Consider the following 18411-nt stretch of genomic DNA (forward strand, 5'->3'; position numbering starts at 1 on the left):
GCACATAGCATCTGCAGATATTATTATGTGAAAAAGATATATTTTTTTCTTTTCTTTCGTTTCCATTACTTTTATACATGTGTGGATATACATATGTTATATAAAAATCAAACACACACATATATATGACATATGTGATAAGTTTTTGGTCAAAATAAAAATATTTTAAAATAAGAATATAATTTAAAAATGTTAAGGACTGACTCCTATTGTATAAATAATGGAGTGATAGAAAGAAGAAAGGCTATGGATTTTCACTGAGTTCAGTAACTTCTATAAAGCTTCACTTCTTTTTCTATCTTTAGTAAGGTTTCTTGTAAATGATACCATTTTAAAAGCTCTGAGCAAAAACTCTCAGATTGGGAGACACCTTTAGTTTGAATGCCAGACCCCCAAGACAACCGGGAAAGACTGACATGGAGCCTGGCAGCGCACAATTAAACCATTTACAGTGACTCTCCAGGACTGCCCCTCCAAGTGTGGACTCCACCTTTGATGTGGACAAACTGAGGTTGCCAAGGCTGTATAAAGTAAAGGAAAAAGAGGGGGATAATGAGAAGAGTCAGTGTATCGGTCTGAGGAAGGCCCCGCTCTGGGCTGACTAAAGATCTTTAGCAATGTTAAACTGAGAACCATCATGGTGCTTTCCACTATCTGTAATTCAATAGTATTTTTTTTAATTGTTAATAATTTTAAAATGATGATAAATACATTTAAGAATACCCAGCAATATTTTGAACTTTCCCGTGAGGTCTTCTTTTTGCATTCAATGTTCTTTTACAAGGTAGTAAATACAAACTTTAACTCAAAAATGATCAGGTTCTGGGTAAAATGTTAGATGAGCAAGTGCCAGAAATCTGCTGTACACCCTAGTGCCTGTAATTAACAGTCAGGCACTGTGCACTTAAAAATGTGTTCAGATCTCAGATTAAGTGTTCTTTATTTTTATCTATCTATCTATCTATCTATCTATCTATTTATTTATTTATTTTTGTGGTACGTGGACCTCTCACTGTCGTGGCCTCTCCTGTTGCGGAGCACAGGCTCTGGACGTGCAGGCTCAGCGGCCATGGCTCAAGGGCCCAGCCGCTCCGCGGCATGTGGGATCTTCCCGGACCGGGGCACGAACCCGTGTCCCCTGAATCGGCAGGAGGACTCTCAACCACTGCACCACCAGGGAAGCCCAGATTAAGTGTTCTTACCATGAAAAAGAAAAAGAAGAAAAGAAAGCTAGAGGGATACTGGAAACTTTTAAAGGTGGAGGATATATTTCTTACCTTGATTATGGTAAAGGTAACACAAGTGTATACATATGTCCAAACTCACCAAATTTTATATATGTATTAATCATGTGCAGTATTTTGTATACCAATTCTATCTCAATAAATCTTTTAAAAAATCAGGTTCTATTGCTTCTCTGGAGCCTGAGCATGTCAAGTCGACAGGTAAATCCATCTCTGCCTCTGTGGCCCACAGTTTTCTAGGTTTATCATGTCCATGTGGTCTCAAATGGTTCAGCACATTTTTCATATGACAATAATTTCCATGATGGTATGAACATTTTTTCTAGGTTAAAATTAAAATTGAAGTTCTTATCCTTAAAAAAAGTTCATTCACAGACCAAAATACTGCTTGAATTTAAAATTAAAATTAGCTAAGTATATTTTTGATTGTCTCATTGTTTTTATATATCTGAAATGTTAATATTTTTAAGAAATGTCTTTGCATTCTTACCACTAATTAAGTGAATATAAATATGACCTATTGACAATTATAAAGTAATTTCACCCACGGTTAAGAAATAACTTTGAAGCCATCCTCCTTCACCTCATTTCCAAAAATACCCACAAAACCACTGAATTTGCTTGAGTAAATCTTTAAGCAATAGTGACAGGCACTACTGTCAATGTCAAGGAGTGGTAGTATCACTGCTTTTGTGTTTTATCGGTTGCATCTGTGTTAGCGCAAAGAAGTTTCACTGCAGTAAAGGGCTATCTTATTGGAAATCTGTCAGTTTGCCTGTTTTTCTTCTCCAGGACACAACAGATGAGACCTTAAGTCTTTCATCTAGTCAAATCTGGAGTCGTTCCTTTCTTGACTTTTTCAAACTCTCAGAATGTGGTTTGTCTAATTTTCAAACTTTGTTCCTTTGCAAAATTATATTAATATTTATACATCAGACAGGCCCAAGTTCTAAGCTTTCAATCCACTCAACAGACTACTTTGGAGGGTCCCTGATTGCCAAAATAAATTTCCTAAATACCTTTAGTCTTCAGAAAACCAAAATGGAGAGGGAGAGGTGTAAATAGAAGAATCAAATTTCTGATGCCTTGGTGACAATTGTATGTGGGCAGGAAAGAAGAATATAATTCAATTGTAGGTAAAGGTCAAACCTAGAAAATTTGTTAGAAAAGAGCTGACAATCTGAGGCATTGGGGAAACTCTAGTATAATTATCATGACTCCTACTTATTCAGTATTTAACAATGGACCAGGCGCTGTGCTTCACTTGGTTCACGCCATTTAATCTCCACAACGACTTAGTAACTCAGCTGTGGTTTTCACCCTCATTCACAGATGAAGAAGCTGAGGCTTAGAGATATTAGACCTAGGTGCACAGTGTCGGATTAAAACCTTTTGGAACTAAATGATCTTTGAAATTCAGAAATGTTATGATTTATTATTGTTTTTAGAAGGTAACATCATACATGAACCATAAATCGTACAACCTCACAATAGCATATAGGGTGATACCAACAAACATAGACTCTTCACACACTAAGTGGGATAAGTAAACATTATAAATAGCTCATGTCAGCTCAGGATGGCTGGTACTGTAGTTAGAGCTATAAAAATAATTGGAATTTCAGAGCTTTGTGGATTTAAGAATTGTGGACTTATCACATGCTGGAAGTTACATGACTGGTCATTGATAGATTTGAGTCTTAAACAGTCAGGCTGATTTCTAAGCCCAGGCACTTGCCCCTAAGGCACTTTCAGTGGCTTCCAAGAAGAGGAATCCAAGGACCAGAGTGTTTAAGTAACCCTGGAATTCAAACCCATATTTGTCCAATCCCAGCATGTAGACTCTGCTTTCAGACTCTTGGGTCAGTTTTTTTGCATGTTAGTTGATATCTTGCTTCGATTCTGCTAACGTACTTTATTACCATGGTTAGTCACCTGTAAATAAGCATTATTATTCATGGGACTATTCTGCCCTCAGATTTCCTCAGGACAATACACAACATGCATTACTGCTAACCCAACCAAAACGCTATACTAGGATATTACGTGGATGTGACTTCTACTAAGCTTGTGTAGTCAACTATATTTTTAAAAAGAAATTAAGGAACAAAAGCTGAAATTGCATCACATCTGCCCATATTTTAATACATAAATTACTTTCACTCAGTTTTGTTATGTACAAGATTCTGATTATTTTGTTAAGCAGTTTCATTCTAAAATAAACCTATAAAATGACTAAATTAGTTGCAAATACCACACATCCTAGAAGCCAATAAGTAACATATTTGAAAAAAATTACTTTCATATGACTAGAAAATTATTTGCTGTAACCACACTTTTTTGCGGGGAAGAAAACTTTGCAGTACAATGTAATGTAAATTGAGATGGACTACAAGTCAGAAAACTTATTATTTCTGGTTCAAAATCTTCTTTGTCATGGGACTTTGGGCAAGTCATATATTTGCTTTCTATTTCAGTTTTCTGGTCTGTGCAAAAAACTATCAACAAATACTAAAGGAGTGTGAGATGTTGAAATTATATAAACAAGTTAAAATAATTTAAAAATTCTATAATGCCAAAAAATGTAAGTATCTCTTTTTAGAAACTCATGATTTATTGTAAAAAAATATACATTTGTACAAGTTTGAAATTTTGAAGATTCCTTTCTACTGGTTTTGAAATTAAGTTTATCTATGCTAGAAAATGGTCAACATCATTTTTTAAAAGTTAAGATGGAATGAAAAGGCCACAGTGGTTAACCAGATATATTCACGAACAAAGATTTTTCTTTATTATGTTTGGCTTGTTTGTCCAGAACATAGAGTAGTAAGGGCAATATTATCATAATAAAGTTCAAGTTGGCATTCTACCTTAAATCTTACATGAACATGTTAAACAAGAGGAAGTTTGGATACTTTACTTTTACTGTAACATGTCCTCACAAGTTTTCCCTGTAAGCCAAGATTTTTAGGGCTTCCCTGGTGGCGCAGTGGTTGAGAGTCCACCTGCCGATGCAGGGGACACGGGTTCGTGCCCTGGTCCGGGAAGATCCCACATGCCGCGGAGCGGCTGGGCCCGTGAGCCATGGCCGCTGGGGCTGCGCATCTGGAGCCTGTGCTCCGCAACGGGAGAGGCCACAGCAGTGAGAGGCCCACGTACCACAAAAAAATAAAAAAATAAAAAAATAAAAAAAATTCAGGACTTTAATTTTCACATGATAAAGGGTTTACATAGGGTCATGGAATGCCCCTTCTCATCCCTCCTTACCACCATCCTCTTCATATCTCCAACTTTCAGTGTCTACAGGGAACTTGAACTCCCACAGCTGGACCAGCATCACCTAAGGGGTCTTCTAACACCCTATGTTTACTCTCTCTCCTATCCTACCTTTGATTTACTCATTTATTTGTTTTCTTCCCTAGATTCTTGAGGATAAGGACTGTCTTTTTTTTCAGTACTGTATATTTATTGCATAGTGCAGGGCTTCACACAAAGCTAACTATCAATACAGAGTAGTTAAATGAATAAATGAAGACATGTTATAAGTTGGGTGATAACTGTGATTCAGATAGCTCTGAATCACTCGATTTCCCCCGAGACTTACTGACCCCTATTTTGTTCCATGACAACAGACAGCTCTGGAGTCCCAAACTGAAACTCAACAATGGACAGCCCTGGATGTCAAACAATTCATTCATCAGGCCTTTCAATGACCATAGTGATGAATTAGTAGGGTAGTTACTCTAGGTGAAGCACCATCATATTAAATGATGTGACTATCAAATATTTCAATGAACAAAATACACTCTATGAAGTAGCACAGAACTCTGGATTCCTGTTCTGCCACTTTTCTAATCTTCCTGCATCTTCATTTCTCTGTAGGTGTCATTAGCACAGCAGTACTTGCTTTCAGGGTTACCAGGACATTTTGAGATACACATCTAAACTTGTCAGCATAGAACAGGCATTAAAAATACTCTTATTATGTTATTGGTAATTGTGTTTTGAGATATAAATGTATCTGAGCTATAAATGAACTCTATCCTATTTGAGTAAGAAGAATGAGTAAGAAGATTGTTGCACAGAAATAGCTTGGATTCTTCAGGACCACTCTGACATGTCCCACTTATTTCCAGGTACTTTTTTTTTTTTTTTTTTTTTTTTTTTTTTTGCGGTACACAGGCCTCTCACTGCTGTGGCCTCTCCCGTTGTGGAGCACAGGCTCCGGACGCGCAGCCCCAGCGGCCATGGCTCACGGGCCCAGCCGCTCCGCGGCATGTGGGATCTTCCCGGACCAGGGCACGAACCCGTGTCCCCTGCATCGGCAGGCGGACTCTCAACCACTGTGCCACCAGGGAAGCCCCCCAGGTACAATTTTTTATTCTGAGGCCAAAACAAGCTGACTTGACAAATATCACGTCAATGTGTCCTGCCTGGTCCCTTGCTATAAAACATGATGACACTCCCACAAAAACCAATACAAAGAAGACAACTTTGCTGTCTATATCACTTGTGAGTGGAGAGAAAGGAGGCAGCTCAACTCCACACTTGCCTATCTGGGTACACACAAAAATGACCATTGGGTCTCAGAAAATTAAATCAGTATATTGGAAAATCAGTACATTCTAAATACTATACAGACAGTAGAATTAAACAACTATTGAGAATTAAACATTTTTTTGAGGAGCTCACAATTTAATTTATATCTAAATGAAACAGAAAGACATGACACGTTTTGAAAAAGAACAGCTCTGAATATGATCTCGTGACTTGCTCTGTAGAGGAAAAGATCTCTTCCTCTGAGGAGCATTTTTAGATCAATCATTACTATTGTGAATAATCATGTTTTGACATTGTTCAGTAACTATACAATTAAAGTTAATTCATTACTTTAAGCTGCACGGCGAATGTAACCTTTCTTTGTGATGTGATGTTTGAGGCACCAGTCTCCCCCCCTTTGCATTCTTCAGTCCAATCTGTTTTCATAAAAACCACTGGGGTATATTTTTAATGATTTACTTCCTTACAAAAATCAAAGCTCTTGAAAGGCATAATGTCTTTTATGCCATTTCCCTCCTTTGTTTTTTATAGTTATTCTAATAAAAATTTAGATTTCATTCACTATTGCCTTTGGCAGTACTTAGTAAAGGCTTTGTAATAGCAATTAAATGTAATAACTGATAAATGATCAAATAAGAAAGAATCCAAGGGAGGAAGAAAATGAGGTTAAAAAAACCTTGCAAACTCTATCTGCCCTGACTTATTTATTTTCAGAATGTATAAAGGCCATCACACAATGAGAAGCTGGCCCACTTGCTCAGAGACTGAAAGAAATAAGGGTGAACCTATTGAAAATAAGTCAATATGTTTAATGAGAAATTTAATATACTCAAACTCCTCTTTTTATTTACCATTTATTTGGTTCCTAAGAGAGATTATGTTTGTGGGGCAATACCAGTCCATTTGCTGTAGGCAGATATATGATTTCCTTCAGCCTGCTAAGACTAAAAATTGACTAAGGGGGTAATTGGAAAGAAAGAGAGTAAGGAAGATGACTCTGCTAAACCATAATCAGTAAATGTGTTTTCTTAATAAGGACGCCTTTACATTTCATTGTCTCATGCATTGGGGAAGCTATCTGCAATATTTTAAATTCTGACCAAAGGGGAGCCTTATTCCAACAGAATGTAGCTTTTATAATCATGATTTCAGTTTCCAAAACTTTATGTATTTTTGTCATAGAAACCATCTCAGAATTGTTTGATCTTTCAGACTAGTTCTTCCATATTTTAAGGCATAGGCATTTCTAGTAAGAAGGGATTTAATATGAGATATCGTACTGAATAGAATTTTATAAACAAAACATAATTTCGCTTTCTCTCAGTTCATGCTGTCTGCTCAAGCTGTTTATCCATTCTACAAATTTTATTCAGTTCCTATTCTGTTCAAAACATCAGGGATATAGAGGTAAACAGGACAGATCTTCCCTTTTCATCATATATCCTAATGTAGAAAACAAAAAATAAACCAACATGCATTCATATTTATGTAACTATTTTCAGATTAGGATGAATCTATTAAAAAGAAAAAAGAAAATCAGAATTGGTATAGAGAGGGAATGGGTGAGGCACAGTTGGATGAAAATCAGAAGTAGCTCCAGTCAAAGTTGCTATGGTAGATGTGCCAAGTCTTGAAGGAAGAAGCTAGCCATGCAAGGATCTAGGAAAAGAAGCTTTTCGGCATATAATCTAGACCTATTAGGAATACACATATACTCCCTGTTCCCATCTCCTTCATTTGCGTAACAAACATCATCTCCATATTACTAATTTATGAAGCAGATTCCTTTTTCCCTCAGTTTTATTTGTTACTATTCTTGCATAAAGATAGTTGACTTGGATCAAATATTATGGTCATTGATCAAAAGGATGTATTTCTTCACTCCAATTTAATGATTAAATATTATATATTACATTCAATACACCATACTCTAATCAATTCAAACAACACCATTGCTGAAAGTTACGCATAGAAGGCAAATAATTTAAAACATTTTGTTAATTTTATTTATTTATTTATTTTTTAATGGTACGTGGGCCTCTCACTGTTGTGGCCTCTCCCCTTGTGGAGCACAGGCTCCGGAGGCGCAGGCTCAGCGGCCATGGCTCACGGGCCCAGCCGCTCTGCGGCATGTGGGATCTTCCCACACCGGGGCACGAACCCGCGTCCCCTGCATCGGCAGGCGGACTCTCAACTCTCACTGCGCCACCAGGGAAGCCCCATTTTGTTAATTTTGAATACAAAATACTTCAACCTACTAGACTTGGATAATATGGCTATTTCCAGTAGCAAATGATATCAACATTACACATTTTGGCATAGACTGAGGAAAAAGATGTTATATCCATCTGTCTAGAGCAAAAGCTCTACCTGACTTTCTTTTATGTTTTCATCTAATTTTGCTCTTTTGTGATATTATCTTTGAAATGGTAGGATCACTTGTAATTAATTAAAGTTACATAAATTCTAGGCATGCATTCATTTTCTGTATGATATCCAGTCACTGTTCACTAAATCATAAAGAATGGGATCCCAGATGAAGAAGTCTCAAGTTCAGGGGCTGATTTCATCTATATTACGCAAATGTGCAAGTGGGCTGGTTTAATATAAACCAAAGAAAATACTAGTAAAGTCTATGAGCAACAAGAACAACAAAAAAGCTGATGATGGCATGGCTTTTCAATTAAAACATACAAAAAGAAGTAAAAATAAAAGTGCATCATTTTAATTTCTGATTTTTCATAAGCTCAATAACTATGGAACTTTAACCTTCAACACAACTGTTCTATTTTGAAAATAAGGTTATGATGTAATTAAACATGAATCTTTTTAGCTGCTTGTTTCATTAATAAATACTTATCAGGCTGTGTAAGGAGGTACTTGGTCGTCCAGTAGCTGAAAATTTGATTTCTAAAATGTGTATTATTAAGTTATATTATTCCTAGAAAGAGTTTACAGCAAGTTGGAAAAATCTTGGCATTTAAAATTAGACAAAAATCAGAATCACAAATTCTGATTTGCCACCGGGGTGAATTACTTCACCTTTTCTGAGTTACACTATTTTCACTTATATTATGCCAAAAACACTATCAACTTCTCATAATGGGTGTGGTATATAAATAACCTGGAAATTAGAAGTTCTGAGTCCTTATGATTTGGAGTGAATTACTTAAACTCTTAACAGCATCTCCGTTTCATTATGTATTTGAATAATTAAATTGTATTGTGTACATTTCAGCAATGTTCCCCAACCTTTTTGGAACCTGGGATCGGTTTCATGGAAGGCAATTTTTCCACAGACCAGGGGGTGGGATGGTTTTGGGATGATTCAAGGGCATTGATTGATTATGGTCTCTGTGCAGTCAAACCTCTCTGCTAATGACAATCTGTATCTGCAGTCGCTCCCCAGCGCTTGCATCACTGCCTCAGCTCCATCTCAGATCATCAGGCATAAGATTCTCATAAGGAGGGCGCAAGCTCGAGCCCTCTCATGCACACTTCACAGCAGGGTTCGCGCTCCTATGAGAATCTAATGCTGCCGCTGATCTGACAAGTGGCAGAGCTCAAGTGGTAATGCAAGCGATGGGGAGCGGCTGTAAATACAGATGAAGCTTCGCTTGCTTGCCCTCCGCCCACCTCCTGCTATGTGGTCTGGTTCCTAACAGGCCATCGACCGGTGCCGGTCCGTGGCCCGGAGGTTGGGGACTCCTGCATTTCAGAATGGTTGTGAGCTATGATGACACAATGGATATAAAGACTGCTTGAAAATTATAAAGCTTTATAAATATATGTCTTATTACAAATAATTATATACATATATGTGTGTATATATATATATATATAAAACATACTTCTCCTTGAAAGCTTTCTTATCTAGTATCTTCAGTCTTTTCTAGAGCAGCAAGTACCTCATCCCAGACCATGTACACAGAAGCCTGGAAAATGTGCCCTGAGCTGATGCATACATGATTGAAAGTGGCAAATCACCTCACCTAACACATAGAGTGACACTTTGCTCTTCTTTTCTACCTAACCATAGTCTATTTATAGCCTTAAAGAACCATCACTGATTAGAGGAAAGTAATTTTTTCTGGAGTCATTGATGACTACCTAAAATGGCATTTTTCGATCTCCCTATTTTGACTTCCATAGATTTTTTTTAAACTCCATTCCTCAGAAAATCTTTCACCTTCTTATTTCTATTTCTTATGATATCCTTTGCTCTCATTTTGAATTGAATGTTAAACTCTGATTTGATTCAAGAAATTGCTTAAGGTTATAGTCAGTATAACGTATTTTTTTGTTTTGTTTTTAACATGTAAACTTGCGTTACAATAAATTTGAAAGGTTTCTTCCCTGCCTGTCATACAAAGGGCTCCCTCACCCCATAGGTTACAACTATGAAGATGGTTGCTTAATAAGTATCTCTCAAACCCTTCAATGTTCTTAATCAACTTAAGGGATTTTAGGCTAAGTAAGCACTTTCTGAATTTAAAAAGCAGATAGTTTGAACTGCATTATAGATTAAAAAAAAGTGCTTTTTTTTTTCAATTAGGTCAGTTATTGAGGATGCAACGGTGATACTGGCCATATTTATATGTCAATCAATGCAGAGCAGAGAGTAATCTAACAGACACATGTAATCAAGAGATTATAAAGAAAAGGCCCTATTTGTTTTTATGTCACACACTGTAATGTATTATTATCTCCTTTACAATCTTTGTGTTTAACCAAATGTGTACAATTCAAATAATGACTTTTCCCCCCAACCTGAAAGACTGGAGAGCAGCCCTCTGGTTTTAGACTGCTTGGACTGTTGGAATCTCAGCTTCACCAGTCATTACCTAAGTCACTTTCAGCAGGTTTTACATTTCTCTATAGCTCAGTTTCTTAATCCACAAAATAGGGATAATGATCATGCCTACCTCAGCGGATCCTTGTAGTATTACAAACGGGAATGTGTGTGAAATGCTTAGAAAAGTTCCTGGCAAATATACATCATCCATATCCTCCTCATCCTCCTTGATCTCCTCCCCCCGCTTATCATCATTAGATGGGGTATGATTTGTACAGAAAAGCCTCAAATGCTCTGGATGACAGCAGAGAGTTATAGTTAAATCCTGGGGATATAAAATGGAAAGGCAGGACAAGACTGCTACCACTCAAAGAATGAATGCATTTGTGGTAGAGGTTGGCCACATGCTCTCAATTTCCCTATTCTGGTCATATAGGAAGACCTTATTTCCCATTATTCTGACAGATACACTGGGATGTGTCATTGGTTCCAGCCAACGGCATCAGGGTAGTGATGCTCAGCACTTCCAAACCTAAACTGATATCTACATAGTCAACCATTCATACTCCACCCCTTAACTGATAAATTCAATACTAGGAGGCCTGTGTTTAAGACAGCAGCCCTGGGAGATGGGAGGAGCAGAGATCTCTGCATTCACTGTCTGAGGATCAAATGTCCTGTATCAGACTGAGCTATGAGTGAAAACAAACCTTTATTATGTTAAGCCTATGACATTCCTGAGTTCGTTAAAGCTTCTATTCTTAATTTTCCATACTGATTACTAAGCTAATATCACTCAGCCCTAAATCCGCTCTCCTGTATTCTACACCGAGATGCTGGAGCTGGGAGCCTTCAAACCAGATGTCTCCTTTGACATTTACTTCTTGGTCAGGTTCTGCCAATGCTGGTGCTAAAAGAAACCATCAGACAAGAGGAGAGAGAGGACTCTGTTTCTGTTAGCGTTATCCCACAAGACTTAAGTTGGCAGTGGAAGGTGGGTCCAGTTCCTAAGCTTTTTTCACACTCCCTGAACTACCTTTATTGCACCAGCCCCTTCCCCCCACTTGAATATATAAGGATTGAGAAGTGCATCCCCTTCAGGGGTCTGGGTCCTAGATCTTCAGGGTCCTTCCTCTGAGCTCCAAGGTTCCTGCATCAGCTGAGAAGCATCCTTCCTCAGAGCTGGGGTGCAGTTCTGAGTGGTCCCTCCATCAACCTTTTAGGTTTGAGTAGCTCTAGTCTCCTCCCTGTGTGACTCCTCTGGATGGGTGGTTGCTACTTCTTGCAGTTACCAAACTTGTGTACCTTTCTGACATTTTCAATCTTCCAATAGCAGATTAAATAATTTTTCACATTCTATATTCTGTTAAAATTGACTGTTTCTGTTTTCTTGACTGTACCCCAACTTTTATAAATACCCGAATACAGAAATCAGTTAGTCAAAGTCTGTGCTACCATAAGAAAAGTCTAAAATATGTGGCATTTGTTTAATGTTTAAGCAATGGGGAGGGAGGAAACTGATTACAAAGGTAGAAAGCTATTTATCTGCATGATGTTTGGGCAAAACTACTGGCAAAATCTCTATTTGAATTAACTCAAAAGGCAGACCCTGGGCCTGCTGGGCTGGCAACACTCAAAATAGATTGAAAAACAGAACTTAATAATGTATGTTAACTATTATCAGCTACATTCAGCGAGGTGTTACAGGAGAAATGTGAGCTCAGGAACTAAGTGGTTTGTGTGAAAGCAGATCTGACCGGGAATAGAGAGAATCCGAAAGTTTCAAGGTTTGTTGGACCCAATGCCTGACTTCTTGTAAACCCCAACTGGTAGACGTGCCATTGAAGTGAGTGTTCAGTAACAAAGGTCCAATGAAAAGTTACATTTGAATAAAGTGACTCAAGGCTAATATGATTTTTAGAGCTGATACCGAGTGGACCCTCTCAGTTGAACAAAGCATCTCTGGACAAAGAGGTTAAGGATGTGGTCCTCCTGCCTGTTTTTCAAGATTCGATCATCTTGAGATAGAGACATGGAGAACTGGAAATCAAGGGCAACCAAGACAGAACTTTGCTAGGCACATGGGCTATCAGAAAGCAAAGAGATCAGAACCCTAGCAGATTGCAGAGGATCATCGTACTGAAATACCATGATTCCAGCAGTATGAGCCTTGAAATTCTTAAGACAACTCTTGGGTCAATAATTTTCCCCAAACAGGAAAATAAAATATTTTAAGGCTATACAAGTTTCATTAGGCACTTTAAATGTGGACAAGGAGAATAACAGAAAAGGAAGAACTTCCCAGAGGGCGTATCCAGAGGCTAGAGAAAAGCATGGACAAGGGAGATCTCCCAGGGAGCAGGGTCAAAGCCAATTCAAGGATCCTCCCTGACCTAGAGGTCAGGGAGACTTGACAATGTCTGTCCAGCAGGAATACACCACTGACTTCCATGTACACTTAGTTCTTTCTCTTTCCAAATGTGAGTGTTTATTGTGGTTTCCCTTTTCCTACTCCTCTCCTTCATATTGGGTATATATGTATGCTGGGAGCTGGTTGCAAAATATAAATCATTTATTTATAGGTGATTCACCATCATCATCATTAGATGAGGACAATGAATAACCAGACTCCATGAATTTGAACTGAATCCAGTGACTGAAAGAATTTGTAGTTATCTCTCTTGGAAAATAATAACCCTTCTTAATGAAAGAGTGGAAACATGACATGAATGTTTGGCGACCAGAAGAGTGGACTTTGGCAGAGATGTCCTTATCTGCTTTTCCTGCCCACATGGCTTCCTGATATTCACCAGCCTCCCCTGCAGTTCAGATGGGGCTATGAGACTCGGTTTTGGCAAATGGAAGGATGTCTACACATTTCAGGTTGCTCCATAATAGCTCATGCACAATGGACAGCATAGCCTTTTCCTTTCCTCAGTGACCTAAGAGGCCATGTACTTAAGAAGGCAGCATAAAAAGACGGATGGAGTCTTTGAATAATCAGTGAACCTTTAACAGTGAACCTCCAAGGAGAGCTGCCCTAGACACATGAGCTATGACGTAAGAAATATTTTATTTTTCTGAGATTTGGGGGTTAGGTTACAGTGACTGAAGACTATTGCCCTCATACAGCATGCCTTACCTTCAGAAGCCAGGCTTCTAGTAATCCTAGAAGTGACATTTACTAGCTAAGTGACCCTGGGAAAGTCACTTAATTTCTCTGGGCCGCTACACATTTGTAAAATGAAGCTAATATTAGGTTACCCAAAATTATAAGAGAAAGTCAGGCCAAATGTTTGCTCAAGATTTTTTTAATGGTTTTCATCTATGGTTCTATGAAATAGGAATTAAGCACTAAAGCCACTCTAATGAGATCACCGAAGTAATATTTTTATTTAAAAAAGTTTAGTTATTGCATGGTACCTACAAAATCCGGCTTTATGTATAAATATTGTGCAACATGTGTATTTAAATGGTGTTAACTCATGCCAAGCAGTATTATTGAAAACAGTAATTTACAAAAGAGCATATGAGTGAGATGAAACACTGCAGATAATAATTTCAAAGAATCTATTCCCTAGAACTTTGTCCAATCACATTGCATACTTTCTTCATACCCTCAGCCCTCTCCCTACAGTCTAAGATGATGGAATTAAACAGAATTCCCATTTCTATGTTTTGTCAATTGAAAGCCTATTCCTTTCGATGGTTTCTCTTGAAATTCACTCAATAATGTTTGCTCAGGACCATTGTTTTTATGTAAAATGACAGAAATTATCAAATAACTCAAAAGTAAAAAAAAAAAACCTAAAACCTTTGCTTATAGTTAATTATATATTCATCAACAAATAAATCAGGCTAATGAAAGTATGTGTTCTTATAAAATGGTAAAATAGCAATTAAAATACAACTAACATGTGAATTTAAATCTTAGAGACTGAATGGAATTTTCCTTCCTTAAATCAAAATGAAGTATGTTGCAGCAAAATCTAAACAAAGTACTTATAAAACTCCTTTTGCTAATGAGTTCTCTTTTCCTAATCACTGGGAAATAAAAACTAGCTAAAGATGAACATGTAAACTTAAAGCAGAAAACAAAACAAAAAAGAGTATATTATTGATTTGGTCTTCAAATCATTTTAGCAATTCACGATTTTATATCAAAATTATAATTTTTTGAATCCTATATATTCTAAAAAATGCCTTTAAAAAGGATTCAATATAGGAAAATACAGAAGGTAGGATTCTGATTTTTCATTATTTTTGGATAACGGTAATTGTTTTCCTCCACTGACTCCATTACCAAAGTGTAGAATGCAAGGTATAAACTTTAAATGTCTCTGTAAGGTCCCTGACATAATGGACGGGCGATGTCCAAAGAAACAGAAAGAAAAAAATTGTTAATCTGACTTAAACTCTAGATTCTATGAAATTAAGATGTTTTTATTACTACCCGTTAATTAATCGACGTCTATATGAGCAATATAATACATTGCAAAGCAGAGAACTATTGAGGAAGCCCTCCCCGGCCCCCTCCCCATTCCCTCCGCATCCGTTCACACAAGCCATTGGAGCTACCACGGCTGCACTCACCAGTGTGGAGGTTTGCGAGGCGTCAGCCCATTCCTCTGAGCCCTCGGGGGTCCGCGTGTTGTTAGGGATCCTGCGAGGGTTACACGCTATCGCTTCACACCAGCCCAGCATTTTCTCCTTCCTCTTATCCCTTTTCAATTTCTGAAATTCTGAAAATAATTTACATTCCCTGAAACAGGTCACTTGTTTTAGATGTCTGTTTTTGGAAAATGTACATCATTGAAATGAAATAAGCAATTTAATGTAATACCAGTGGAGGCACTTTATTTTAGCCAGGTGTTATAGGGAGGAAAAGAAGAATACCCTGATCATTAATAACCTCAGAACCACAGGCAATGAAAACAGTACACGTCTACTCAAAGAGCTTAACGTTTTACACCTCAATTTGTGACACTTTTGGATGGTGGGAATTCCTTGCATCAGGTTCTAAGTTATTTTCAAAGATCAGTTTCTAACAAGAAGTTCTTACCTTGAGAGCTAAGAACAGACTCAGCTCCTGATATATCTACATATTTCAATATCTTAAATTTGGCATAACTCTTCAGCTGAATGTCCTACAGATGCAGAATGAATTGAACACAGGCCAGTGATGAACATTACTCATTCTGGCAGTGGCATGATTATCTCTCTCATAAAATTCTGCCAACTAAAGAAGGAGAAATTTTAGTGCAAGCATGGTAAAATTAGTATATGACACCCATCATCAATCTATTAAAATAATAATTTTTAAAATCTCCTTACTATATCATGAATAAAAATATTCCACAACTCTTTCTAGCTTTCCAGAACTTCCCATTTAAGGAATTTTTTTGTTTGTCTCTGAAAAAGTTATATCAACAATAACTTTTAATGTAATGAAGAAAACATTGTTTCCTTGTAAAGTTTTACAGCCTAGTTTTTCCACTTCACCACCCTCAGTAATTAGAAATAGTTCATTGCAGATCTTTAGTTAAATGCATTACACTGTCAATTAACTATAAAAAATAATGTGGAGTAATTATTTTTCACAGCATCCAAAGCAATTAGCAATCTGGTGGTTTATAACATTTCGGAGGTTCAAAATAGAACATTTCATAGGACTAAAAAAAAGTAACATTAAGAAAGGTTGCATTAACGGATTGATGAGTTATTACTCTAAATGACAAAATACTCAAGTGAAATGGATCTGAACAATGTAAATAGGAAATTATTTTTTTTAAACTTTCATAAAAATTAAGTCTAAGATACTCAATGGAATGGCCTTTTAAATAAGACTGGCAATCTTATATGAGTGAATCATTCATGTGAGGTGCAGGAAAATGGGGAGAGGAGCTTCAAAACAATTGTGTGAATGAGCAACAAATTATTAATGCTTGCCCTTTCAAACACATTGCTTGAGATTTTATTTGAAAACTCTGATCTATGTAATGCAAAATCTGCATATCCAACTAATTTGCATTCCACAGAAAGTAAATATTTCCACATGCCTGGTACACAGTATCTTAGTTAGTCATCAGTTTTTAAGTACATTTCTTGAAGTATACTAACAGTAAATGAAAATGAATATCTTTCTTCAAAAGCAGGGAGTGAAATGATACATAATGACCAAAACAGTTTAATCAAATACAAACAAATGTTCTACTTGTAAGTCATTTGGCAATTAAAAAAAAATTTAACTCCATAATTAAATATATCACTTTAGTGCTTATAATAAAATGTTGAATTCATGCATGAATAAAAAGCATAATAAAGTGGCCCACAAAAATTAGATCATCAGTACCCATTCTGGGATATGTTTTTAAAAGTAGTCGACTTCTTATTTCCTATTCAGTTTCTGAGATTAAATAAAGCAGTGTAATTTCATTGGTAGCCTTCTCTTGTGACAGTGGTGGTCATAGCTATATGCCTCCTTATTCAGTCAATATTAATCCTTAAGTATTTCTTGAGCCTCTACTATACTGTAGGTACTGAAGTAGGCATGGAAAAGCCATACGAGGAAGATTACTTTCTTTCTTTCTTTTTTTTTTTTTTTTTTTTGTGGTATGCGGGCCTCTCACTGTTGTGGCCTCTTCCGTTGCGGAGCACAGGCTCCAGACGTGCAGGTTCAGCGGCCATGGCTCATGGGCCCAGACGCTCTGCCGCATGTGGGATCTTCCCGCACCGGGGCATGAACCCGCGTCCCCTGCATCAGCAGGCGGACTCTCAACCACTGCGCCACCAGGGAAGCCCCAAAATTTTTATTTTATTTATTTATTTTTGGCTGCGTTGGGTCTTCATTGCTGCGGGGGGCTTCTCGTTGTGGAGCACGGGCTCTAGGCACGCCACTTCAGTAGTTGTGGTACATGGGCTCAGTAGTTGTGGCTCTGGGGCTCTAGAGCTCAGGCTCAGTAGTTGTGGCACGCGAGCTTAGTTGCTCTGCAGCATGTGGGATCTTCCCAGACCAGGGATCGAACCCGTATCCCCTGCACTGGCAGGCGGATTCTTAACCACTGCACCACCAGGGAAGTCCTCTACTTTCATTTTTTATTTGAGTCAGATTCAATGCAATATTCTCAAGAATTTTAAAATCCAAGCATAACTAGGATCTTCCTGACTCCCTAATTTTTGAATTTGTGAACTTATATGCTCAACTTCAAGGCAACTGCCTGCCCCTTTTGATCTCAGACGTCCCCCCTGAAGTCTGCTTGTGCAAACCATCTTTCTGAACTGTTTTGTTGAACAAGTCATCATGACAGGGCTATTAAACTTTGGACTACACCTGCTGATGTAGTATAATAAAACGTCAGCTGCGTTTTAGTTTTTTTTTGTTTTTTTGTTTGCATGTAACAGACATTATCTTAATTCTAGGATGATTAAGTAGGTTAAATAATTCAACCAGTTAAAATACACACTCTTTTTCCCTAAATAATGTGTTAATAATCATCACTAAATATTTACCATGGACACTGTCCTGTCTGTTGTGGGAAAACAGAAAAGAAACAGGATACATGGCTATGGACTAGAAGACCGGAAAGCTTCTCTTTGAACTTGGACAGATTCATAGGAAAATTCACAAAGAAAGTGAAATGTGTGAAATGACCAGAGCAATCTAACTAGACAGCATCACTTCACCTTTTGTCATATGAATGAAGAATGTGTGAGATTATAATAAAGGCCTCTGATGTTTACATGACTACATCTGGACATTCACATCACCTTATAAGAGAAAAGCTTTGTCTAATGACGTGCTCAGTATAATAT

At 37.4% G+C, this 18411-nt stretch overlaps 1 protein-coding gene across 2 annotated transcripts in view; it reads right to left on the reverse strand.

Moving 5' to 3' along the window:
* The window catches only part of MARCHF1 (membrane associated ring-CH-type finger 1), a 304632-nt gene extending 289329 nt beyond the window's left edge, over positions 1–15303 (reverse strand). For both annotated transcript variants that reach the window (XM_060114799.1, XM_060114791.1), the window contains exon 1: positions 15193–15303. In XM_060114799.1, coding sequence (XP_059970782.1) covers positions 15193–15303 — 111 coding nt within the window. The remainder of the gene's footprint in view (positions 1–15192) is intronic.
* Positions 15304–18411: the final 3108 nt, after the last annotated feature.

The sequence above is a fragment of the Mesoplodon densirostris genome, chromosome 1, assembly GCF_025265405.1.
Source record: "Mesoplodon densirostris isolate mMesDen1 chromosome 1, mMesDen1 primary haplotype, whole genome shotgun sequence".
Taxonomy (NCBI): Eukaryota; Metazoa; Chordata; class Mammalia; order Artiodactyla; family Ziphiidae; genus Mesoplodon; species Mesoplodon densirostris.